The following is a 26,726-nucleotide window of genomic DNA, read 5'->3' as shown; positions in this document are numbered from 1 at the left end:
GTTGCATAAAACAAACACATTTAGTGTGCAAAATGTCTGTAATAGACTCTCACACATTAAAATAAAATTATAGAAAAACTCTATGTACAACATTCTGTTTAACCCCTTCCGTGCGGGGGCAATTCCCCCGCTGTGCTGGGGGGCGGGGGGCGCGCGAAGTGCCCCCATGCTCTGAGGCACGGCGCTCCTGACGAGCTGAGCTCGTCATGAGCCCATCCGTTCCCGTGGAACGCTCAGCACAGCAGGGGAATTATCCCCGCATGCGAGCGTTCCACGGCTCATGACGAGCTCAGCTCGTCATGAGCACCGAAGCGTCGTGCCTCATGACGAGCTCAGCTCGTCATGAGCATTGATGGTGTTAAAAATGATTGACGGTCATTAGGGCATAACTTCTGCAGAACCGAGCTGGCTCTATCAGGGCCCCCTGAAAGGCTGGTGTCCCGGGCCAGAGCCCACTTTGCCCATGCCTTAAAACGCCTCTGAAATTAAGCACTGCTTCCCTTATGTTTTTGAGTCGCGCAAGATGTTGGTTGGCTCTTCTAAGGCGTGCACATAATTCTACAAAAGTAACAGGTCTAGCTTTGTAACATCTGTCGTGGGCTTGGGTACGTGTAGGTAAACTTCTCTACATTCCCTCGTGCATGAGGTAATCTTATGCTTCGCTTCCTTGAGTACGTCTTCCTGGCATAGTAATGTTCACGTCTGGCTTATCACCCCGACCTGCTTGCGGTGGGTCCACTTATGTGCCCATAAAACACTCAGAACCCATTCAGATGTTTTGTAGCCAGAGATCTGGCATACATTTGCGAACATTAAAGGCATAGTCTCCGGAATATGTCACCTACATGTCAGTGCCAGCGTGCCGACAGGAAGTGATTGCATTCGAATACAATGCCACAACAACTGCTCGTGTGTCAATTACATTATAAAATGATGGTACGCTTTCGAATGAAAATAAACCGGACCGCTGTTTCTTTTTAGGTTTTATTAAAGAATTTTCAATAACTGATTTAGCCTGGTGTTCTGTCTAGTCTTGTTTGCTCCTCAAATAAAGCTGAAGCTTACTGACAGCCACTTCACAAGAACGAGTTCTTCAGTTTCTTCATTTATTATTGGTTTTTGATGACTAGAATGTTTGTTTTTGCATCCTGCACAATACCCTTGAGGTTTAGATTAGCACAAGCAGTGCTCTGTTCAGGTTCTAATCAAGGCATGGCTTGCTTTCTTAAGCGAAAAACGTTATTTTATGGGTCAAGTATGCATTTTTGATAAACATTTGCAGATTGTTGGTCCTGGACTATAAAAGGACACTTAATTCTTCAAAGGGGGCAGGTTGCTGCAGCAGACGCGGGAATTAAGTCAGATTAATGGTGTGATCTATGACTTCTGTGAAGCATTCAGCAAGCTCTCAGTTTAGGTCCGGCTGAAGACTGCATTAGCTCTTGACAGCAGATCTTTTTGCTGGAGGTCAACCGGGCCAATAGCCGTTGAGCCCATCCCTTTTGAGAGAAAGATGACTAGTAGAAGTTTGGAGTGCACCCCTGCTCCTCTGAAATGATGTCTCACCCCAACTGTACCCCTCAGACCCCCACTTATCTTTTATTGTCAAGGTGGCACATAGGCAGGTGTTCCACTGCCGTCATGGAGCAGTGGCAGCATGGGTGGATTCTGGATAAAGGTTGTTTCAGAACTCTTTTATTCATGTGGTGTGTTCTGCACAGCGCCTCCACTGGATGTGGAAAAGCCAAAGCCAGTGTCCAGCCTTAGCTCTCCTTGAAAAACATCAGGGGAGTGAATCTCCAGATCTACGTCCGACCCCAAAGCTAGAAGAATGACCTTTGGTGACAGGTCATTTTCTATTGCTGTAGTAAAAATGTGGAACTCTCTTCCTGTGATTTTGCACCATGAAATTTGTCTGCCTCGTTTTAGGAAACGATTTAAAACGAATCTGTTTAATAATATTAGCAGCAAGTCTCACCCGCTGGTTATTTAGCGTAATTAAATTCCGGGGTGTGTGCGCTCTATTAATAAACATAATACAACTCAAATAGGCACACTTATGTAGGAAAGGAAGTCTAGCATGTGATGTAGAGAGGAGGAATGTTCTTATGCATACCACGAGAGCATGTGGGTTTTCCATACCAGTAAATGGGTGCATGTGCACATGCACATTCACTGCACTTATAGGTTTGTATACATATCTATGTGCATGTGCACAGTGTGGGTGATAGTAACATTATAGAAGCGCTGAGTGGTGCTTTAATTAGGAGAGTGGTGTAAAGAACTGGACTAGTAATTCACTTAGTCACATGTAGACAAAACAATGATCGAGAAGCTCAAAGTTGTGTGGTCATAACCAGCAGTAACAGACCGGGCTTGAAAAAAGAGTCCCCATAATGAACACTCTTAATTTGAAAAGGAAAATGTGTCCTCAAAGTGCAAGTGCTCCTTGACAATTGAGCTTTGCGTCCCAGTCATGTGTCACCATCCACTTCACCACTTTGTCCGTCGATCGATCAGTACATAGTGATTGGCTTCTCCAGTGGTTCCTCGCTTTGAGTGGAACTATTTTTTTCTTTTGTTATTCTTCAGGCTCTAAACGAGTACTCTTTAAACTGCATTTATGATGTTGATTGCGTCTTCCAAGAACTTGCAATGTAAGAAGACTCTATACTGGGGACAGTCACATAACCCTCAACATGTCTTACCCTTGAAGGAAGGTAGCTTCCACGTGTTCCAGGGCTTTCTACTTTAGGATTAGGAGCGGAACCTCTAGGAGCATCCTCCTGTTAGTAAATATCGGACAACACCCCCCATACCTCCTCCCAAGTTCTGGTTTAGTGTTATCGGATGACCTATTCATGTCTAATTGAACCTGAACAATACCATAGGAGATTGCTCCTTTCTCAAAACGGTGCTCCAACTGTCCTGAAAATGATGCTGCTCCTAGAGCCCAGCTCTTAGGTCAAATACTGTACAATGGCGTGCAAGCTGGTGTCCTTGTTTACAGTATTAGGCAATCAGTATTTGGGTACGCAGCAGAGGCGCTTTGCTACCGCAGGACATGAAACTACTCCGTCCCACCCCATATGAAATTAAAGAGGAAAGCTTCTAAATCAAAATAGTCTTCACGATTGACATCAGAGCATATTCCCTCGGGCAAAAAATATAAGAAAAAGGTGAAAACCTTTCTAAAGGGGGGTGCTGTGGTTCTACACATGCCACATTCGCATCTAATCCCAGAGAAAATAAAGAATTCCTCTTATGAGGAATTTGATGCTGCTGTGTTTCATAGTATCGCTCCAAGGAAAGAGAATGATGAACCACCCTTTAAAGTTTCTCCAGACATAAGCTTCCCTCATGTGGGAGACAGTCCTCCTTTTTCAAGATGACTGCCAACCTTCTCCACGAGTATCTGAACACACGCCACATGTGGAGTTTGTCTTTTTCAATACAGAGTGAAGACTACACGTTTGGGTCTACGGTTTCCCACAGCACCTCTCAAAGTGGCAAGAGATCGCACACAACCCATAATGCCTACTTTAGGGTCAGTTCAACCAGAATTTTGCACTGCATTGGCAAAAACATATCACACAAGTAGTCGCACAGGTGATATTTTCAGACCACGTCCTTGATGATCTGGCTACTAGATTGAGTAATGAAATTACCCAGAGCATGCATTGCTCCACATAGAAACTTTACTCATAGGGCAACCTATACCAGCTCGGTGTAGGCACCACTTCCAGACAAGCATGAAGAGTCATAATGCAAGAGGACCCTAGCATGTATGCCAGTATTAAAAAGTGCAATGTGCTTAAGACAGTAAAGGAGAGTACCCGAGTTACAGCTCCTAACAAGAGTGCCTAGAGCATTACAACATTCTTTTTAAGCAGTCAAGGAAATAAAGTGCACTCTGCAATATTCAGACAGTAAGGCATTGTCCTATGGTTGCGCCGGATATAACCTCGAAGCACTCCACGAGGGAACCTTCTAAGGGTGCAGGCGAGCATAGAAAGGGCTTGTGCCACAGGACAATTATCTCAGGATTGAATGATGGAAGAAGAGAAGGTCCCAAGGTTGCTTCAAATATTGCCTCTGAGCTTAGTGCAACAGTTCATAAAAACAAACCAGGAAGTCAATGCATGACCTATTTGCTATAAGCGGATGACCTTGTATTCCTTGGCCAAACCAAGTTTGGTTCTCAGCATCAACTATCTATTTAACATGCCTATACTGTCAGGAAGTGGCTTGAGATAAATCGCCCAAAAACCATGAGAGTTACATTTGGAGCGAAAAAAGGCGATCGAGGCAGGTGGCATCTTAATGTTGAATGGCTTTACCACAATCCTAAAAATAAATATCTGGGCATCCAAGGATCATTCAAATCCCATTTGCGTTCCATGAAACCCAAAGGCACTAGCCTTATGTTCGCTGTTTTGTTGATTTCACAGAAACTGCTTGGACCAAGTGTCGACCCCTCTCCTCCAGGTAATAAAAGCAAAGGTTATGCCTGCACTATCGTACGGGAGTGAAATCACTCTGGACAGGGTGGCCATTTCTCTGGATAGTCTTATCACCCGAATTTACCAAGATGCCCCTCGCCTGCCAAAGAGAGCGCCCCTTGCTCAAATAAGGCTTGAGTTCAATGTAGTAAAACAGCGCCTGGCCAGAAGCAGCTAATTTTTAAACTTTTGTTATAAGCTTTGACCTGCTACGCAATACTGGTACAGGGTTCTCGAATTAGCCGGTGGAGGCCAAATCTCATTCTACAAGTGCTTTCTCAGTGATAAACTATCAGAATGTTCACTCATGGAGGCTTGGGGCAAACACCTCTCGCAGCAGGTCTTTTCAGAGCTTACAGCTGCCACCGCAAAAAAGCTATCGGGGTTAAAGGACATGGCTACCAAAGCAAGCACTCTCATGCCTTGTCAGTGATCATCTTCTGTACCCCCAGCAAACAACAGAACTATATTTCCTGTACATACCCATTGTGGATAAAGGCCAGCTTAGTTGCACTGGGGGAGTGGAACTTTCAGGCCCATCTCCTGGCATGGCGATGCTCAGAGTCCCATGACGCAATGTGCCAACTCTGTGGCTCGGAAAAGAAAACCATCACTCATTTTCTAAGCACCTGCCCGTTCCTGTTGCAGGAACGAAAAATCTTAATTTGCAGTGATTATATTCGCTTCGGAGTTTGAACTTGCCATCAGACGGTAATAGCTAGTCTGAATCCTGTTAATACTATACTGAACGTAAAAGTTCCTCTTGATAGCCGTGGCTAAACTGGGCTCTGAAAATTCAATTTGTGCTGCAAAAACCTGATCTTTCAAATCTGATCATTTCAGCTATTGTACCAGTACAACATCTGAGGCACTTTTTCAGTATGCTGAGGCGCCTCTTTATACCTGCCGGCCCCAAGTAGATCCCTGCGTGGCACATCTTTGAGAGCTGCAACCTACCCTTGCAGCTGCAACCTACCCTTGCGGGCAATCTGCTGCTTGCATAAAAACTTTCTGTATTTTGATTGATTGGATTTATTTTTAATAAACTGCTGCTCCACTTCTTTCCCTCTGTCACCGGCAGGGTTCTTTACATATTTAAATATTTTCTTATCTACTTCTTTTAGGGCATCTATGAAGTAATTGAACGTCTCGGTCCATGCAGTTCAACTGGGGCCAATATTCTGCTTCTCGGTGGTGCTGAATGGCTGTGGGGGTTTTAGGAACCCAACTGCATCGCATTTTGTGCATTTTTCTACTGCTGTTGGGAACATATGGTTGCTATTCCCCCCGTACAGGGGACTTCTGCAAGCACTAGCCGTGTGCTTGTACTTGGGTTATCACACCCGATCGAAAGTTGTAAGGCGCCATCTTCTTTCTTGGCAGTAAGTAACAGGTTTTTTTCTTGCACCTGGTCGTTGCTGCCTTTAGCTTTTTGCATTGTACCTGGTTGTGGCTGCCTTTAGCATTTTGCTTTGTACTGATGGCTCTGTGTTATGGTGCGGCGCAATATTTCTCCTTTCAGCCTTAACAACAGATTCCGGCGGGCTTTTTCAATGTGCTCTTTGGTAGGGCCTTCAACTTCTTCAACTGTTGTATCTGGGCTGGAGCGGAGCTTCGACTCCACATATGCCAACTTCAGACTGGTTTGCATCGACTTGTGGTGCATGTGGCACGCACAAGCATTTTGCTGTACCATTGCAATCTCTCAGGGAGAGCTCTTTCTTTTCTTAGGGGCACGTATTCCCTACTTGTCGCCAGATGCAGCATCCTCCCTAGCCTGGGAGCATGTAAACGAATACACCACACTGTAACAGACGTCTTCATTCCTCAGCATAGATCACACCCTGCCCTCACGTTATGCCATGACCGTCATTAACCGCACCTTAACACAACCCAGAAAGTTTCGTAATTCCTCTGTTGAGTCCACCCAGAATGGCTAGTGTCCTGTCTCACAATACTTCAATAGTCTTCCATACCTCACAAAGAACTTTCACAGCTTGTCTTTACAAGTTCAAAAGTAAAACTGCCCCAATTTGCAAACAAGGCCAACTTTTTGGCTATCTAATTCATTAATGGGGCCACTTTTATTTTGGTGCCTTGGCCTCAGCCGCAGATTAAAAGATCAAGGCAATCAGAAACAGGGGTGATATTTGGGAAACATCCCCCATTTATCTGCCCCAATATAGTATGTTCCTAGCCACGCCAGTCCTCTCAGTTGGTTGCGGAATCCACAAAGCACGGTAGACCTGGATTCCAGTTTTCTTCCTGGATTGTGAAGTGGAGTACAGGTGTCAGCAGTCCATTTGGATGAATTGGAAAAAAGTGCGATTTCTATTCCTTCAGCTGAGGAGAGGCATTGTGTCGCTTTGTTCACTGTCAGGTAAGACCTGGCACTGTGTGGCTTTCTCCAGTACCGACCGGCAAGATCCATGTGCTGCACCTCCTCCTTACTGCACTTTAACACACTGATCTTCCGTCCGTTATTACCAAACAGACCTCTGTACAACATGTCTTCTTGTTCATTTATGTTGTTTTGAACTAAATACAGTTTTGTTCTCAGGAAAAGCCTTGAAGGGTTAACCTGAATTGTCGCGCACTGATACAGAACCATTGTTGGTAGATTTTCTCAGTCATTCAAAAACGTTAATTAAGTACAGAATTTGAGTTTACCTTTATCTCTTTCATTACTCTGAAGTTTTACATTGCTGATATGTCACATTTGGGCCATAGGATGCCTCTATATCTAACACTTCACCCAGGATTGCAACTTTTAGAATATTGTCCTTGTACCCGAATGTACCCCTAACCCTCTCTCCTCACAATGCGCTTCACCATTCCCCTACTGGCTGCCTTATTTTTTAGGGCTGGCATTAGCTAAAACCTTTTATTTTTTACTAAAACTATATGTATGATTGGCTTACCTAAGGCTCTTCATCCATTGATCTGTTATTGTGTCTTGCACATTTTTCCCACCCACTGCAGCATACAGCATGGCGCACGGGGTCAGCCCTATTTATCCATTGCCTAACTGATCTGTGAATTACATCATTCTGCCCTTTCACAAGGAGTACATCCACAGACAAAGTAGTTGCTTTCAGTGCCAGGCACTTCTCTGGCATTTTATGCTTTTTGAAACCCAACACATAATTTTGCTTTTAGCCAATGTTTTTTTTTAGGTTGATGAGGGCCTAGCAGTTTCCTCAACAACAGTATTTTGTTAGTTTCGTCCAGCATGATTATTACTGGGAAATATCAAGTTCACTCTCATCTAGTAGGGTAGGGGAGATGTAGCCTTATGGCTAGAGCGGTCGACCTCAACGCTGAGGACCCTGGTTCGAGTCTGGGCAGAGACGCTCAACATCCTGTGATTCTGGGCAAATCACTTACCGCCAGATTCATCAAGAACACATTTTGCTATTCCTTAATAGCGAAAAATACCGATTCGCTATTAAGGAATAGCAAAATGCTATTCATCAAGAAATCACTTAAAAAATAGCGATTTCTAATGATTCCTTAATTGCGACTCGCAAATTGCAAGTCGCAATTAAGGAATATCTCCCCATTCATTCCTATGGGCCTAGAGGCCCATAGGAATGAATGGGAAGACAATCTCAATTTGCTAATCGCAATTAGCGATTCGCAAATTGAGATTGCGATTTCAAGGGTGCAGGGGTGTCCAAAGGACACCCTGTTGCACCCCTGAAATTGATGTGTGCACATATGCTGCGCACACACATGCCCTTAGGGCATGTGTGTGCGCAACATGAAACTTTGAAAAATGCACTTTAGTGCATTTTTCAAAGTTTTTGCTATTTACCACGTAGTTAGACTTCGCGGTAAATAGCGGCCCCAGATTGCGAATTCGCAATTTTAAAATGGTTCATGAATTGCATTTAAGGAATCTCAAATTGAGATTCCTTAAATGCAATTAATCGCAATTTAGCGATTTTTAGAATTGCGATTTTTGCATTTGGGATGATGAATCCCAAATGCAAAAATAGCGTTCGCAAAGGGCCAGATTCTCAGAATCTGGCCCTTTGCGAGCCGATTTTAGTTTGATGAATCTGCTTGTTAATCTCCACATGCCTAACAAAAATGAATGTGTCCATCTGTAACAAAACTGGTTAAAGCGCTCTGATACCCGATATCTTCGGGTCTAGTTATAACACTCTTAAAAATAATTTAAAAAAATAAAAAATCCACGTAGGCGTGTGTGTATGTGTGCAAAATGCTCAATATTTGCCACAAGTGTGACTCCATTTCTGGATTGAAGCATAAAAGTGTCACCTAGAGTACTGGTTCCTTGTTATGCTGCTGACGGGGGCACTACGCAGGAGCTCCCCTCCCATGACACAGAGGGGCTCTGGCCCGTGCAGGTTGCAGGGAAAACAGTTGTGATACGGACCTGACCGCGCATGAGTTTCCTTCCCGCCTGTTTCGCCTCAGGCCCTTTGACTTGCCAGAGGTTCACGTCAGGATAAGATGCGATTTCCCTGTGACTAAAAGGAGGGAGTCTGGGGCTCTTATTTACGAGACTCTGACTCACTGAAGGAAGCCATTAAAACTAGACCAACATGCGTGCTCGCCAAATTATTAGGGCAGTAAACTAATAATCGACCTTGTGCAATGTCAGGTAGAATTAAAACTAGCAATTCCTTATCTTGATTGCCACCTCCCGTTAGTTGCGTTAAATGTGTTTTCTGGTGTATTAACACCACCACATTGTTTGCTGATGTGATAGAGGCTTTTGTGGCCCTCTCAATAAAACTGACAAGTTGCTCTTGTTTGATTTCCCAACAGGCTCGCGGGAAGAGGTCCCAGAAAAAGATGCTTCAGGTTAGTGATTTACTCACTTTATTTATTTTGGTGTTCTGCAAGGTGCCACATGTCAACTTGATAACTTTGGAGCGCTAGATTCGACTGCGATATTTGTGTGAAATAAGATCAGACATGCTTCATTATTTTCTTCATGGCTGTGAAGTGGCCCCCAATGTTACCTGCGACATTTTACAGCTAGTTCAGGTTTTTAATGTATTTTTTTAATAACAGCATGTTGCGTTTTTTTCCCCACAGAATGTACGGACTTGAAAATCTGAATTTGGTTAGTGCTGATTGCTGAAAAGCCACGATTGACGTCACACGTGACATCAGGCTTTTGGCAGCTATACTTATTTTTTTTTTTATCTGTATTGATTATCTATTTTCTTAGCAGAATACCAGCCACAAAGTGACCCTCCCTGAGGTATTGCAAGGCAGCATTGCATTATCAAGTGTTGTATCAATCAAGAAATAAAACATTAAAATAAATTAGCAACATTAAATAGGGTCCAAGATATGTAAGCATGTCCGGTTAGTGTTGAAGTTGTATTCCGTAGTCTAGAGTTGGAGGTTGTGACACTGAACCTCTTGCACAAAATGAACAATGTGTCCTCATCCTATGTGGAAAGATGGAGGAAGAGAAAGAAGGTAAAACCATCACAAAGGGAGAAATCAGGAACCATCACAAAGGGAGAACGCAGGAAGCAGCAGGTGTGAGAGAAAGGAGCAGGGAGTGTCCAGAAGCGGTTTAAAAAGGCCTGAGATGAACTGAAGGCTACGCAACTGTGGTATTCGACGGGCTGGTATATAATTGCACTGCCTGCAGGCTTCTGAACAGAGCTTTGGGCAGAGCTGGACTTCACTCAGATAGTGCCCTGGGTAAAACCCAATTTGACGTCCCCCTCACACTTGTCATCTTTAATTGTCAGTGTGTTGGGAACAAAGGAAGGGTATGGGGAAGGTGAGGGGAAAAAGCGAAAGAAGAAAAACAGATTTTAGAGCAATGGTTAAGACAATTTTCACCCGAGCCAGGCTGAAGGGGAGACTGCTGCAAGCTGCTCTGGCACCCCATCTGAAAGTCGGCGTGCTGAGCGTGGGACCAGCTTGCATGCTAAAAGCCGGCCCTGGCTTTGGGCACCAGCACTCATTCATTTACAAATTAAGCACTGCAGTTTGGAATGTTCCTAAGAGAGGTGTACATAGTATGTATTGCTCCCTCCTCCTTCCACCTTGTGTCAGTAAAGACCATAGTGTATAAAATGTTTGTGGTTCATTAGAGTTACTTCTTCAAGTGAGTTGGTCAACACGAAACAACGTACGGGTTGGGGGTCTTGCACTGATGCTGGGTAATGCCATGCTTGTCTGATATCATCAAAGGAACAGGATGTGCTGTTACAATATGTTACCCTCAAACTCGGAACACAGCAGTAATCAACCGACTGTTCTATCTTGGATTCTGCATACTTCTTGAAACCGCCACAGCACCATATTGGGTATTCTGGTTCCTAGGCCGGCACAGGCTTGACATGCTTATGGTATATTTGTCAACACTGCCTAGCCACATGGACTAACCTGGGATATGTGGTAGTTGTGGTGTTGCCACTAAATAGGACCTTGCATTGCAAGGTTAAAGATATTTCGCAAGCCAAATTCTAAATTTTTTGCATTTACCTCCTCTGAGAACCATGTAGCAGGCCGCTGTACCCGGACCGCAAGATAATTCAATTCATAGTCTTAGGCTCCCACCCTCCAGACCCACCCCACTTAAGGGCAGCTGCAGTTTGTCAAGGACTACCCTTCTCCTCTTAGTGCTCCATATGAACACCTTAAACGTCGATTCTCCAATGAACTTAGTTAGAAATACCTATGAGGCGAGTTGAGGAGGCATCATCATTTTTGAGAGTGCTACCTCACACCTGTGTGAAAGGTGCAGCTTACACTGTAAGTGAAAGAGATCTATGCAGAGTCACACGAGCTCTGCCACTATTTCTTGAATTCACATCCTCCTCTCAGTCGTAAATGTGGACACAGGGGTATTTGAAAGTGGTCAGTTGCCACCAAAGTGCAGATGGATGCAGGTTCACTCATTTTCATTCATCTAATGTCCGTCGCATGAATATACAGGATTTCTCCTAATTGACAGTTAAGGCAGTCATTTCTAAAATCAGTAAACGAGTCTGTGGCCATCTGCAGATCGTGATTCACATTGTGCAGATAAAGCATGGTATCACCATGTATAACAATCTCATATGATGACTCCTGGCAGTGCCCCTTTGCTCTGAAAAAGCTGGTCACTGGCTTGATGGCCAATGCAGAATGTATTGTGTTGGCGGGGCAAGGGGGTTGTGTGGTGCCGCTGGGTATCAACCACTGTCTCAAAATTAAACATCCTATTTTGACCCCCTGCTGTGGGGTGCAAGTTTTAAAAAGCCTATCCACTGTATTATACTGGCTCTGAAGCCCATTTTTGAAAGTACTGCACATAAACATTTACAATGGAGTTTGGCTTTCTCTGTGATGAGTGAAGCTTCTGCAAACGGGAGCCCACCAGGTGGTGTTCATAATATGGAACAGTCATCTTAGATTGTATGAAGCCTGAGATATAGCTGGTTGGCCGTAATGGAGTGAATCAGGTAACACCATATTATTTGGGTGGCCAGTAGTTTGCAAACAGATTTACAATATAGGTTCAGTATACTTTTAAAGGCGATACGATTTTACATCAGTCGGATCTCAACCAGACCTTATTAGTACCACTATGATGACCTCTCTGTCATGAAACATGTCTAAAATGTCCACTAGTCATCCTTCAGAGGTTGGTGTTTTGCCTTTGGCCATCTGAGTTTCAGCAGTTTTAGTTTTGGCTAGGGATAGAGATTCATCTAGCATGTCTTTTTGTGAATGGTACAAGAAGAGGAGTTGGTGTGGCTATGATGTGTCGGACTCTGACCCTGTTGGGCAGTTTTCTCTGGTCCGCTCACAAGAGGCCCACAGCTAGTGACACAGTGATAATTGTAGATTCAATTGTTTCTCTTGTCTTTTCGGTTGCCAGTGCGATGCAGTGAATTTGAATATCACAGTGGTTGTTGTGGTCATCACACTGGATGCAAAAATGCCCCTCTGACATTTGATGGTATCGGCAGTTCAGGCTCTTGGCTGGAATCCATTTTCTGATTCCTGGATTTCCTTATAGTTGATCCAGGAGTGCGTGCAGATGGTGTTCGCACAGCAAACTTTTGGGTGAAGCACCTGCAATATCAGATAACTGGTCACTGCACAAGTTAAGCTTCCACAGATTACTGCAGCAGGTGTCTCATTTTTCAAAGAGCTGATGACTGATACCTCACATGTGTGGGTTGGTGACCACAAGGCCAGCACATGCCTTAGATGTGCCAAATACTTCTCTGTTGGCTCCCTTTGTACACGAAGCTGCACCAAAAGCCACCCCTGGGTTTAGTGCTGTCTCCAATATATCCATAGTCCCCCAAGTTCGGGGTTGACATCTGTGTACTTCCTTCGCACACATTCTCACACAATGACAACTGCAACTTGAATATGTGTCCGTCTCTTTGAATGCTCTTTAGAGAGGCCAGGGTTTGGATAACCATGTATTCTGTACAGCTTTTTGACCCCCTGACAAGCACTGTGAGAAACTCGCACTGCCTTCAACCTTAACTCCAGGTCCCTCAATTGTGACCTGGATGCGACTCAGTTCAATGTATGCTCCATAGTGGAGCACTATGCAGCACAGAAAAAAATACAGAAACACAATACCCTAGAAATAGCTAACACTTATTGAATGCAAGATAGACTTTGTATCTGTATAAACAAAGCTGTCCCCCAATTGACTTAAGGCGTAAGAGGAGGGGGAAGAAATGAATACAAGGGAAACAACCTCTTACCTGGCCTATCTACTTTCTGCAGTGGTAGTTACTCAAAATGGACATTTCCCCATAGCATAAAATCTCAATACAAACATTGCTATTTTTCTTTCTTTTTTTTATTTATCAAAAATATTTTTTATATTTATGTATATTTCTATATTGTCATATACTTTTTTATAGTTTGGGTTAAGTCCACATGAACATTTACAAATACGGCAGAATCATGATAACATTTCAGTTTACAAAAAGACCATTATTGACTTCTCTTAGCTTAGAAACAAATTATAATATCCCCCAACATAGCACCATCAACCTTCCATTCTCACCTTTCATTCTACTCATACATACCATCAATCATACAAACACAAAAAAGTCACAATAAAAACACATCTGAGGTGGAGTCCTCCTCATTAATCCTGTTTGTCACAGTTGTCAAAAGAACACAGTTTTGACATTCACAAGTCCGTCAAATATGTATCTAGTTGGTTATTCTTGTCACGTGGTTCTTGGGTGGGACTCCCAGATGTGTGATCACTGGTCTACGCACGTTTCGGTGACAACCAACACTTATGTATCACCTTCTTCAGGACCAAAAGAGAAGTATACTTTTCATCTGTATAGTGGTCTGGGGGTCTATATGTGTTTTGGAACATGGAAGTATCTTTAATTAGGTTGTCTGGATCGTTGCCATCAGACGGAAGTTATATTGTAGGAGTAGTTCCCTAATGGATGAATCTCATGCATAGAGGCAGTTTTTTTTTTACAATCCAATCTGTTGCAATGTTGCAATTGTTATGTGTCTTCTATGTTATTGAGGGTAAAGTAACTCCATCTATTTTTAAAGATGTCTATCGATGTCTTAATATTGTAAGTCTAGTATTTTGTATTCGAGGGACTGTATTTCCTGGCTTGATTTTTCCCAGGGATTCAATCAGTGTAACGCACACGTCCCCATAGGTTCAAACCTCCTCTGCCGACTGCAAGATAGACTAAAACGTAAAATATAAACAGGAACTAAATGGCGGACATGGAAAACCTTAAAGTTTTTCGCATTCATTGTTCATAAATCAAGCAGCATTTCTGTCAGTAAAGTTAGGGACATGAAAATAGGGCACGATAGGGACCCGTTTAACTGTCCATTTTTAATTATTCTCCGGTCTGCGACCCAGAGGGCCCTGCCCCACTCAAAGCCCTGTATTGCTGCTCCGCATTACTGATGTGCATCACGCCATAGCTCGCTGGTGGTAGCCATTCCGGGCTGATTCATCTGCATTGCCAAATTGGGTGATTGGAGTGAACCAGTCATTTGCAGACAACCATAAATAGACAATTCCACATATAACAAGTCAACCAAACATCTGGGGTTTTGAAATGTATTAAGAAATGTTGGTGTATTTGTTACACAGGTTGTTTCACCCTTCCCCATTGCCAAATCCTGTATTTCAACTGAACATCCAGAGGCAGTATTACATAGAACACCCTGGAGGCGCAAGGGACATATGCGCCGCTTTTTTGTGCCCCCAGGGCACTCTAGTATAACACAACGGGCCGCAGCCGCGTGTGCGACCCCTTGTGTAATACTGATTGCGCGGGCACGCATGTAGCGCGCCAGCTCTGTCTCGAGATGGCATTCCCTCATTTGCATGGGTGCGTGGCCACAATAAGGTAGCACTCTGTCAGTGTGCTCCCTGCGGGCTGCCCTTTGAATGGGGACAAAGTGGGTCCCATAGATCCCCCAACCATCCCACTGCAAGCGAGTGCAGTCACTCCACCCGCCATCAAGATCTCCGTCTAAAATGCAGACAGATGCCGCCTGCACAGTGAAAAATTTAGCTGCTGATTAAAGCAGCTGCTCCATATTTCATTGAATGTGCTGCCCCCTGGGCTGACCTGAGTTCATGGCTGTCTGCAGGCGGCGCATTCATTGTAATCCGGTGCACTGTTCATGTTTGCTCCCGGCGCACCTGTTTAAAAGTGCATCCAAATAATTATATTTTTCATTTTCCTGAATCGGCCATCATTTTGTTACAATTGACTTTACATTGATGTTTTGAGGACCACTGTGCTTTGCCCTTACCCTACATGACTTTCAACTATGAAGGATTTATCTATTGAGAGTTATTCTCATATCTTAGACCCAGGTGTGTGCAATTTTGGTTCTGAGAAGCAGTAAAATTTCATGTGGGTTTGATATTCCACTTGGTCAATTTTACTGTAGAAAATAGATGACCAGCTATCAGTGGCGTAGCTGGGGCAGCGGTCGGCCCGCCCCAAGTGGCACAAGTTTTGGGGGCGGCAGCCGGCCCCCTAACCCCCAGCTCTTACCTGCAGCCGTTGCGCCGCAAAAATCTGCTGCACCCCCTAACGCCCCCCCGCTCTTACCTACACCCGTCGCAGCCGCATGAATTGCCAGCACCGTCTTTGCTCTTCGATCAGGCCGCCTCGGGCGGCAAATGCAGGGACCGCCACGGGTGGCCTAAGGCCTAGCTACGGCACTGTGAGCTATCCATGACCTGTTTTTACTCAAACAAATGTGCCACTAATGGTATGATTTTTCTCTAAGGTTAATTGCAATGGGAAATCATAGAGATTCTTAATACCAAAATATGCAGTTTGGTTTGTTATGTGCCAACCTATATCTGTGAGGGTAGAATCCTAGCCAGAAACTGAAATGGCTGTATGATATTTGAATACAGGTCACACACCAAATGCAATGCTTGTGAAGCAAAATATTCATAGCAATAAGTGACAATAATTTAAAAACATACATAGTCTTCTCTGTAGAGGTGGTAAAGACAATATGATATGTAATCTCATCTGTAAAAAGAATTAAAACATTTGTAACTGCTTCTGATTTATCGAAGGTAAGATCATGTGTATTTGATTTGGTGCGCGAGTTATGATTTCCATGGCTGTTGTGAGAGTTATGGATGAATGGAATCAATCAATCAATCAATCAATCAGGTCATTTGTAGAGCGCACTACTCACCCGTAGGGTCTCAAGGCGCTGGGAGGGGGGGGGGTGCCGCTACTGCTCGAACAGCCAGGTCTTGAGCTTCTTCCTGAAGGAGAGGTGGTCCTGGGTCAGGCGCAGGTTGGTCGGGAGTGAGTTCCAGGTCTTGGCGGCCAGGTAGGAGAAGGACCTTCCTCCTGTTGTCGCTCTTCGGATGCGGGGGACGGCGGCGAGGGCGTGGTTGGTTGATCTGAGGAGGCGCTTGGGAGTGTAGAAGTTGATCCGGTTGTTGAGGTAGCTCGGGCCTTGGTCGTGTAGGGCTTTGTGTGCGTGGGTGAGGAGACGGAAGGTGATTCTCTTGTTGACCGGGAGCCAGTGCAGATCTCTCAGGTGTCCGGAGATGTGGCTACGTCGGGGGGTGTCGAGGGGGATGTCGAGGATGAGTCTGGCCGAGGCGTTCTGGATCCGCTGGAGTCTCTTCTGGAGCAATGACATCAGATTTGCCAGAAAGCTCAATCTTGGTCTAGAATGCATGCTTTTTGTGATTTGGTGTAAATCCGTTAAGTCGTTTTTGAGAAATTGTGGTTTGAAGATTATGCATATATAGATGCAGAGTATCTGTGAATTCAACAGATCTGACTGGCTGACACCAGCTTAATAAAAATGTGGTGGCAGCCATTTTAGGACTCGTGGACGTAGGCCGCTGTCCTGGAAAAAGAATTTAAACAATATGTGGGCGGCCAGAGTAGGGATTACCTGCACCCCTAGGCCTGGTAGGGGGTCCTAGAGCCCCTGGGGCCAAAAACTGTTTTTTTTTTTTACAGCTCCGCAGAGTATCAGTGGTTTTGTCCAAAAAATGGTGGACTCCTGCCCTTGTGGGCCAGTGTCTGGGGGATTGTTTTATTAATATTTTTGCGGAGGGGGCATGTGCTCCCTTCAACAAGCCATTGCCAGGCCCTGGGGAGCCCATCTCCTGGGTCACATGTTATTTTTAAGGGTAGTGGGTGTTGATATTTAGGCTATTGGTGCTCTTTCAGAAAAGTGGCTGTAGTTTATAGTTCCTTGAGTTAATAGGAAGCCTGCGACACCCCATAGCAGATTGTTGCATGACTGGGGAGTAAATGTTCAGTTTTGTTTTTGAGAAGGTGTTCAGTTTAGATGCCAATATTACTCATATCCCCTCTCCATTTGAAATCAAACATCAGGTGTGCCTGGAACCATGGAGTGCTACACCAGACCTATTTTCACAAAAAACTAAGATCTAGATAATAGAAGACCATTATTATTTTCATTGATTGCTAATCCTGATGTAAATGTTTACATATGTGCTAAAACATCTAACTATACATTTTTTTTTTAATTACAGTTTTTTAAATTTCTGAGGCAAAACTATTAAGTTAATGAAATCGCACCTAAAAACCATTATCACCTTTTTTTTACATTCTCCTTTGTTGCAATCCTTAAAAATAGTAATGCCCGCAAATATACTTAATTGGAAAGCTCTTATTGCTCTAGGAGGAAACAAGCATTGGCAATTTAAATCTGTCGCACTTTTGGGACCTATTAGCTTTGGCGCTGCATGCACACATGCGTCATTACACATGACCTACTACAAAATGACATAGGTTCCATTCTTTTTTTATTTATCAGTCTAAGCTGGACCAGTAAATTAAAAAAAAAGTGAAAACGGGGTACAGGAAAAGTGTTTGTTTTTTTAGGTGGTAAGGCTAGCAGCAATTTGCTCCCTGATTTCCCCTTGTGCCCCTTCACACACACAATTTTTTTTTTTTAAAGGAGTTTGGAAAATCAATGAAGGATTGGAAATAATGAGAAGGTGGCTGGGGCAGGGCAAAGCAGCACACGAGGGAGAGCAACAGAAGGACGGGGGAGAAGCACACTAGTGAGATAACACAAAGTGCGGGAATGAGAGTGTTTGGTAGGGAGAAGCATACGAAAGGGAGGTTGCAGTTAGAGAGAGACAACAAAACGGAGCATGGAAGGATAGAAGCCAGCCATTCAGAAAGATGGTCAAGAAGCTAGGCTCCAGGTGAGGGACAAACACAAGGTGGACAAGCTGGGACAAAGAAATCCATTGAATGAGAAGTATGCAAATAGGAGTGACAAAGTCAATCAACAGTAAGTAATGAGTAAGCTGTAAGCCCCTGTAAGTTCTTGGTATGCCCACAATAGGTCTTTTGTAACAAGTCAACTTGCACTGTGTCACAGGCTCAACTTAAATATAGTTGTTTTTAAACTCTTTTTTTTATTAAACATCACTTATCATACAGTGAATACAGTATTTGTAGCAGTCCTTTAGTATACACTTTGACCAGAGCAGACAGCATCATATATATGATATGATTATACATTTGAATCAGAGCCTTTATGGTGTTCCACATTTTCAGTCCACAACAGGTAACACACCAAAAAGTCAGGGTCCCCTCTTTCTACATAACACCACCCCTACATACTCAGCATTCTTGAAATGTATGCCAATTGCCCCACATCTTCTCCCACTTCATAGGGCAGCCCCTGCTTTGATAGACCACTTGCTCTGAACACTGGCACCAATCCAAACCTGACTCCCAGTCTTTGACTCGGGAGGGGGAGAGTCACTGTGCCCCAAACCCAAGCAAAGTTACGCCTCCTCTGCGGCAGCCACTAGCCAAATCTTCTGATATTTTGGCCAGGACGCCTCCCCTGTTATAGCCAAAAGGCATCCACTTCGCATCCAGGGGAACAACTAGATCAAGCTCCTGAGCCTTTCTACGCACCACCTCCTCCCAACAGTGTTGTATTATCGGGCAGCCCCAGAGGGTGTGGAAAAATGTGCTCTCTCGCCAACAACCCCGCGGTCAGAGTCCTCCCTCCCTATCCTCTGAGAAAGCACTCTAGAGTAGTATGATCAATGCAGAATTCTCAAATGCACTAATCTCAAACAAGTTTGAATTTCTACCTCTTGTGAACTATGTTGGGCCTCTGCCCAATCTTCATGGTCTAATGCTCAAAGGTCCCTTTCTCACACCTCTCTCAGTTCCACCATCGGGTCAGGGGAGTTGTTTACAAGTTTCTTGTACATCACTACAAAGAGGTTTACCCATCCACAGAATTTGGGGGCTCTGCACAGTCTTCATTTTCTAATGCTCCAAGGTCCCTTTCTCACACCTCTCAGTGCCACCATTGGGTCATGGGAGTTATTTACAAGTTTCTTGTAAATAGTGGGAATAACCTTGTCTGTCAAGGGGTCCGTGAGGAGGTGATCCTCTAATGGCGTCGCCTCAGGCAGTTGTTCCCCCTCCACTAAGTGTCTCCTAAGGGCAGGTCCAAGCTGTAGGTACCTATAACGCTCAGTCTTCACCATCTTATACTCTTGTTGCAGGACCTCGAACGTTACCAGTGCTTACCCCCTCTAAACATCACCCAGTTGCAGTATGCCAATGGAGGAGTGTGGTGCAGCGGCCAGGGCAGCTGACTTCGGAGCACAGGGTTCACGGTTCGTTCCCCGGCTCTGGCGGCAGCTCAGCTCAGCACCATGTGACTCTGGGCATAAGCTCACTTAATTTCCGGGACGGCCCCCAGCGCCTTGAGACCCGTAAGGGTGAGTAGCTCGCGCTTTACAAATTCGGATTTATTATTATTATTTATTTATGCCAATCAGTGGCCATCTCAAAAAGCCTTGTATATTATCCACCTTCTTTAAGAGGGCACTGTCCCAGAGTTGGGTTTGATTAGTGAGCCTATCTCTCCATCCTAGGTAGTTAGTAGCTTTTCTCCACAATCTCACCACTGTCCGTGTATGAATGTGCAAATCCCGCTTTCATTTCCATCCATAGAGAACTGGCAGGTGCCTCCTGTGTTCCATAGCTTCTCTGTCAACCCGGTATTCTGGCTCGCAACGATCGACTAACACCCAATCTGACTGCCACCAGCTGCGCAGCCCAATAGAACTTAAGTAAGTACGGGACTGACAATCCTCCATCATATACCCCCCTAGAGAACTTACACAGCGCGATGCGTGAGTTGATTCCATTCCACAATATCCTGGTTAATGTTCTGAAAGAAATCTGAGAGAATCCTATAGGGTGCGTTTTGGAGAATATGTAGGAAGCACAGGAGAATCATTATTTTGTGTAGAGCAGATCTGCCCATCAACGAGAGCTGAAGATTCCTACACTGTTCTACGTCCCTACGGAGTCTATTGTGCTGCAGGAAAAGATTCCTGTGCAGGAATTCATTAGAGTCACTAGTGACATAGACCCAGAGGTATCGGAAACCATCAAGCGCCAGCAGCACCAAGCAGCAAGACCAAAGTCTCGGAGGGCCTCCTGCCATAGGAAAAATTAGGGACTTACTCCAATTATTGCAATACGCAGAGTCGTCCCCAAAGATGTCGAAGGTATGCAATGTTCTATCAATGAAAAGGTTCCATTGGGTGACATTGAGCAATATATCATCAGCGTAAAGGGATATGTGTTCTTCCCACCTCCCCCATTGCTACCCACTCCCTGTATGAGTGGATCTTGGGAGACCCACGACGCCAGTCTCTCGAGTACCAGCGCAAATATCATAGGGCACAGGGGACACCCTTGCCTTCTGCCATTCTCCAGGGCCAAGGTTTGGGACACCGCTTTATTTACTTGCACCCTCACCCGCTGTCCCTGTTACAAGAGTGTGGTGATGTTGTCTTCTCTCTGTATTCCACATTCCAAGTTCTGTAACCTTGTAGTGTGAAATACAGAGTGAAGAACTATTGTTCCTGTTCCATTCTGGTTAGATGTTAGCTGAAGCTGGAGAAGACTGTGGCCACTAAAGCTATCTCCTGTTCTGAACTACGTGTGTTGGAGTTATTGAGGAAAGTATTTCACTACAAAGAGGGTTACCCATCCACATCATTTGGGTCCGAAGCCCATCCTGGCCAGAGTTGCAAAGATGTAGTTCCACTCGATGCTTTCAAATGTCATTCTGGTATCTAAACCCATGAGCACTGCCTGCTCAGCTTGTGGCATATTGGTCAAGTGCAACACTCCATAGAGGTGTCTCAAATTGAGGCAGGTGCTCCTATGCAGCATAAAGCCTGATTGGTTCGGATGGATCACTGATGTGGTGACTCGCCGTAACCTGTTTGCCAGGGCCTTTGGCAGCACCTTTTCTTCCACAATTAACAAAGATATAGGTCTATAGGATCCTCATTCGGCTAGCGGCTTGTCTTTCTTGGGAATGACCACAATAGTGGCAGTCCTTTGGTTCTCTGGCAGACCTCCCCCCTCACGCGCAGCAGCTAACTTGGCCAGCATGTGTTCTGCAATTTAATCTGCGATATCCTTATACAGCTCTACAGGTAGGCCATTTGGCACCATTGCCTTCCCTGATTGTAGGCCCTGTATTGCCACCACTATCTCAGCTACCGTGAAGTCTTTTTCCAGGACCCCCCGTCTTGGTCGGAGAGTGTCAGGAGATCTATGTCATTTAGCAGCCTGCACAGTCTGTGTTGGACATGGTGGTTGGGGAAGTGCATATGTCTTGATAGTACATGGCAAAACTTTTGCCTATTGCGGAACTAGTCATATGGGGCACTCCGTCACTGTCAAGGACTTCCAGTACCCAATTGCGTTCTCTGTCTCTCCTGTCTAATAGTGCCACTAATTTGGTGGCCTTGTTCCCCACATCATATAAGTGACTTTGTGTCACCAGCGCATAACTGTGGGCCCTGTCCTTTGCCAGCTCTTGCAATTAATGCTGCTTGAGATGATGTTGGTGTCAGAGATCAGCACATCCTTCCACTAGATCCTTGGCCGCCAAGGACTTAATATCCCATCGGATCGCTTCATAGTGAATTTTCCTCTCTTTTTTTCTATCAGGGCCTGAACGTCTCCGCGAGGGAGAGCCTGAAACGCTTCTCAAAGGACACATGCAGAGTCTTCATATATTTAAGTTCTTTGATTTTAAGCCTTTCTTACCATCCTCAAAGTTATGTCACTGTGTTTGGATTTGTGGCGTTTCCATACTTTAGGTCTCCTTAAGAGTGGGCCGCTTGGAGGATCCATCTCGATCTCTACAGTTGAACAACCTGGCAATAATTTGTCGCAGCAGAGCTCACGGTTGGGGTAGGGGCACCGACGCCCTGTGCACCCTTTCTATTGAAAAGAAGTTGGAGAGTTGCTTGGGGTGTAGGGTGTTCTTTATGAGGTACTCCAAGAAAAGATCAGCTCTGGGTCCCTCCGCTCCCTCAGGGACTCCTACCACTCTAATGTTGTTGCACCTCGCTCTCCCCTCCTGATCTTCCAACTTGGCTGCAGTGATGGTGTTCTGTTTTGTTAAGCTCTGGACTTGCTCCTCAAATCTTTTGTTCCTTGACTGCAGTGTGCTGATTTGCGAACTCTGCTTGAAGATTGATGTCCACTGTAACTGCATCGAGGTTGGTCTGTGGTACTTCCGAGGTCCTGTGTGGCAGCCATAATTTCACGCAATGAGTGGTTCACTCTTGTGGTAAAACTCCACTCTCTTGTAGCCAGTAGCACCTCTGCCTTCCCTCGAGGGGTCGTAATAATTATTACTGCTTATTTGTCCAGATTTTTGGCTTGTGTATGTTTTGGGCCTCGATTTCTTACCATCTCTTTGGGGCACTTTCCTTTTTTGACACTCGTCTTCACTGTCCTCCACCCATCTACCACTGCCAGCCTTCTGTCTGACCAGCATTCTCAGACATCGACAACAGGTGGCTTCTGGAAGTCCAAGGCTTACGCCTAGGGATCTAGAAGTCTCTCTGCGCACCATTGTACAAGGATGAGCCTCTGGGCACTTCGCAAGGGTCTGGTAGTGGTCTGAGGCCCTGCCCGATCCGCAAGTGGCTAGATTGGATCATTCGATTGATAGGGCCTCTGGAGAGGACCTCCTCAACTTCACTGCTTAATCCTCATTCTGCTTGCACCCCTATATCTTAGTGTTATTTGTACAGTTATAGCTCTTTAAGGGGAATAATGCTGGGATTCTTTTCGTATGATTTAGGGTGTAGTCACCCCCTTCCAAAGCAAGCCACAGCAGCTGATACGCTTAGTCCCACACCCGCTGATGCCCATATATGAATTTACCTTGAAAAACTAATACAAGAGACGAAACAGGAACAGTTGATATAGTTAAACACTGTGGCCAGAAGTGCAGCATACAGAAACGGGTCAGAGGACTGACTCAAAGTACAATAGTTTTGATTGTCTTTTTTATACATTTCTTGAAGCATCATAAAACAATTCAGGAGTGGAATGTGGGTCTTGTCATAAAGTCAGAAATTACTACCACCGGATGACAAATGCAAGTGGGGCTCGATCTTACATGGACACAAAGACGGCTAGTGGGTAACGTGTCCAGATGTTCGGCATGGGGAGCGCGTGATCACTCGGTGTGTAGTGTGTGCTGTGTGCTGTTTGGCTGTGTTCCTGACTTCATTTTTTGGGGGGGAGGAGCGGGGGGAATAGTAAACAAGACATTCAGTGTATATGACCATGTGCAGTCAGCATGTTCACCATCCTGCCTCCCTGCACCTGACAAGCAGTACATAAGAAACATCATTGCATACACCAAGTCTACAAGCCAGCCTAACCTAAAAAATAGAATGTGGTGATCTTTGGGGCTACCTCAGGTTATTTGTACCTGCATGTGTAGTCCCTAATGAGACCTCGATTTCCAACAATGCTATTGTATTGGTCGTTGCACCTTAGATCGGGGCAGAGAACCTCGCGCAAACTGTGGTTTAAAAAAAAAAATAAGCAGAGTTTCACTAGTGGCTCTCTTCCTGTCTGGAGGTCGAATAAGGAAGATCCCCCTAATCACTAGATTATCCAGCTACACCTTACTTTATCTCACTTTTAATAGGAACCACTGCCCTACACTCGGTTAGGCAATATGCAGTTACTTCAAGATCCACCCAAAGAAGTTACAGCAGAAGAGTGATGATGGGAAACGGTCCTGAAGATTGTAAAATGTTCTGTTACATAGGCTACAGATACATAGAAATATCTAAGCACCGCTTCTAGCTGGAATAAATTCCACTTTCTCACACCCAAAATGCAACATCTGGAATGTGTCGCTGTACAAAAGGAAATACAGTAGATACCGCATTTCTCTCATCTTTCTTCCAGTAGCTGTTCTTTGAAGGGCAGACATTACTGAGTCATCGTTTCCTGTTCCTTTGAAAAGTCAGCCATTGCTGGAGCAGTTCTGCAGCTGCAGAGTAGTGCAGGCTTTTTTAGAACAATATGTTGATGGCTCATACTCCGTATGCAGTGGTTCGGTCCCTGATTTGTGATACGTGTTCATTTTAATCAAAGAACACAATGAAGCCCAGGAGTGTCTGCTTGCTATGGAGAACACTTCTTTGGCTCCCAGTGAAGCAGAAACTCTCCATCAGTCATAACGTTTACTGTAAGGAACATGCACAGGGAATGGGTACAGTTTTGCAAACATCTCAGCCACTGGCAGTTGCTTGCGACTCACTCCAGTCCCATTTTCTGCCACTTCAGGCAGGGACCAACCTAATGCAAATCAGCCTTGATCCTGCTCCAGTAGGGACAGTCCAGTCCCAACAACCAGGCGACATCCCTCCAAACAGGAACCCAAACAGCAACAAGCCAGTCCAATCTGATGTTTGCCTATTGACGCTGGAGCAAGACTGATTTATATGTGGTTGCCCCCTGTCTGGAGTGGCGCAGTGGGCAAAAAACAAAACAAAAGGATGGCAATGCAACCCCAAGGCTTTGCTAGAGGCTGAGGCTTTTGCAAGTCTTGTTGCTTTAAACTATACATTGCCCCATGGTAGCAGGTTTCAGTGGTGCGTCAGGTGCAGTGGCACCTGGCCCAGGATGGTGAAGGTCCAAATGCACACCATTATGTTTGGACTTTACAACCTAAATGCGGACTAGAGGACCAATTTCTCTCCCTGCATTTCTGCCCATGACACCCTTGCTACGTCAATGCCATGCCCCTGAGCCCTGGATCGCCGTTGTTTCAGGGAGCCATTCTGTTAATACATGACAACAAGACCCAGCGCTCCAACTCACCTCTTATAATAGTAGTTTCTCGGACTCTGAACATGTTCCTTTCACCCAAATGGCCATTTTCGTACTGGACTGATCTCAATAAATGACAGAAGGCTATTTTTAATGTGGACTTCTCGCTAACTCTACCCTTTATATTGTTATGTTTGCACGCTTCCATCCTTCCATTAGACTAGGGCCGGCTTTAGGGTGGTACAACCGGTGTGACTGCTCTGGGTGATGACCTCAAGGGGTTGCTGTATTTTTACAATAACTTGAGATATAAAAGAACCTGCTGCAGTGTTCCTTGGGCGTTCAGCTGTCAGGCAGCAATAAAAAGGTCAAGATAACTCTTGTGTTTAATGTTCCTGCTAGAGAGAGAGAGAGAGAGAGAGAGAGAGAGAGAGAGAGATCAGAGTTTTGTCTAGTGGCAGTTTTGACTCGCCATAAAGTAGCGCAGAGGGTTAATATGCCTGCTGCAAAGAACAGCTCTGTATTTTATGTGGATAGCTGAGTGGATTAGTAAAGCCAGCCTTTACCAGTGTTTTAAAACAAATTAAATGCATGTGAAAGAGGGGCTATGGAGAGATGAGGGGCACTTTTGCCGGATGGCAGTGAGGGAAGCCGAGGCATATGTCATGGGAGGGTGGGGGAACCAAAAAAGATTTTTGCACAGGGTGCTGTTAGCGCTAAAGCCGGCCCTGCATTAGACCTACCTGAGAAAGACTTAGCTCTACTAGGTCTTCTACTAACCGTGGCAATTAAAGTAATTTTATTGGAATGGAAGGCGCTAAATAATGATCATACACACATGGTGAGCATGGGTGACTTATCACATAAAAGTATATCCGTCTCTTCGGGGAACCCTATCACAGCTCAACCCATTCAACACACTTAATAATTTTATGGGTGTCAGTTGACGCCATCTCATTCACTCTGTTTCCCCCACAAACATAAGCTGTCATAATCACGATTTTCATACTGTCTGCTAGCCATATGCCAACCGCCCCCTTGCAACATCTCCCCTCTTTTTATCTTCTCCTTCATGGCTTATATGGTAAATGCCTACTATAACTCTTTCCAACATCTGTTTTTGATGGGGCTCCACATCAAAACTTGTGTATGCTTCATTCAAGACTCATTGTTGCTCCTCCCATTTTACCGCATTTCTTTCTGCCTGCCGACATGTTTAAATCTGACTCTGTTTTTCCATTACCCCATTTCTACAAGGCTATAGAGCAAAGTAAAGTATATTGTTACTTCATAAGTATTCTCTAGTAGGCCTTGTGCCTGTATTTATTACATGCTATCTTTTTCGTACTGTCTCGAAGAAAACAGTCAAATATTTTGAACAAAATGTTTCTTGAATAAATTCATGCGCACTGGCAGTTGCTCACTAATGTCCTGAGGCCCTAGATACTGAAACAATCTCCATTTTAACCTCTGCGACCCTCAGCACCATGTACCAACTCCAGGTCCCTAAAGAGTAGCATGCTGCCCATCAAGAAAATGTTTCCGTGCCTTGTTAGGGGTAGTATATGCT

General features: G+C 44.8%; 2 protein-coding genes across 4 annotated transcripts in view; one reads left to right on the top strand and one right to left on the bottom strand.

Moving 5' to 3' along the window:
• The window catches only part of CMSS1 (cms1 ribosomal small subunit homolog), a 1,475,838-nt gene that overhangs the window by 384,269 nt on the left and 1,064,843 nt on the right, over nt 1–26,726 (top strand). For both annotated transcript variants that reach the window (XM_078657737.1, XM_078657736.1), the window contains exon 2: nt 9,303–9,338. In XM_078657737.1, coding sequence (XP_078513863.1) covers nt 9,303–9,338 — 36 coding nt within the window. The remainder of the gene's footprint in view (nt 1–9,302; nt 9,339–26,726) is intronic.
• Nucleotides 1–26,726, bottom strand: part of FILIP1L (filamin A interacting protein 1 like) — a 795,845-nt gene that overhangs the window by 324,072 nt on the left and 445,047 nt on the right. The window lies entirely within an intron of this gene.

This window comes from Lissotriton helveticus, chromosome 8, assembly GCF_964261635.1.
Source record: "Lissotriton helveticus chromosome 8, aLisHel1.1, whole genome shotgun sequence".
Classification (NCBI taxonomy): domain Eukaryota; kingdom Metazoa; phylum Chordata; class Amphibia; order Caudata; family Salamandridae; genus Lissotriton; species Lissotriton helveticus.
This window is presented reverse-complemented; position numbering and strand designations above follow the sequence as displayed.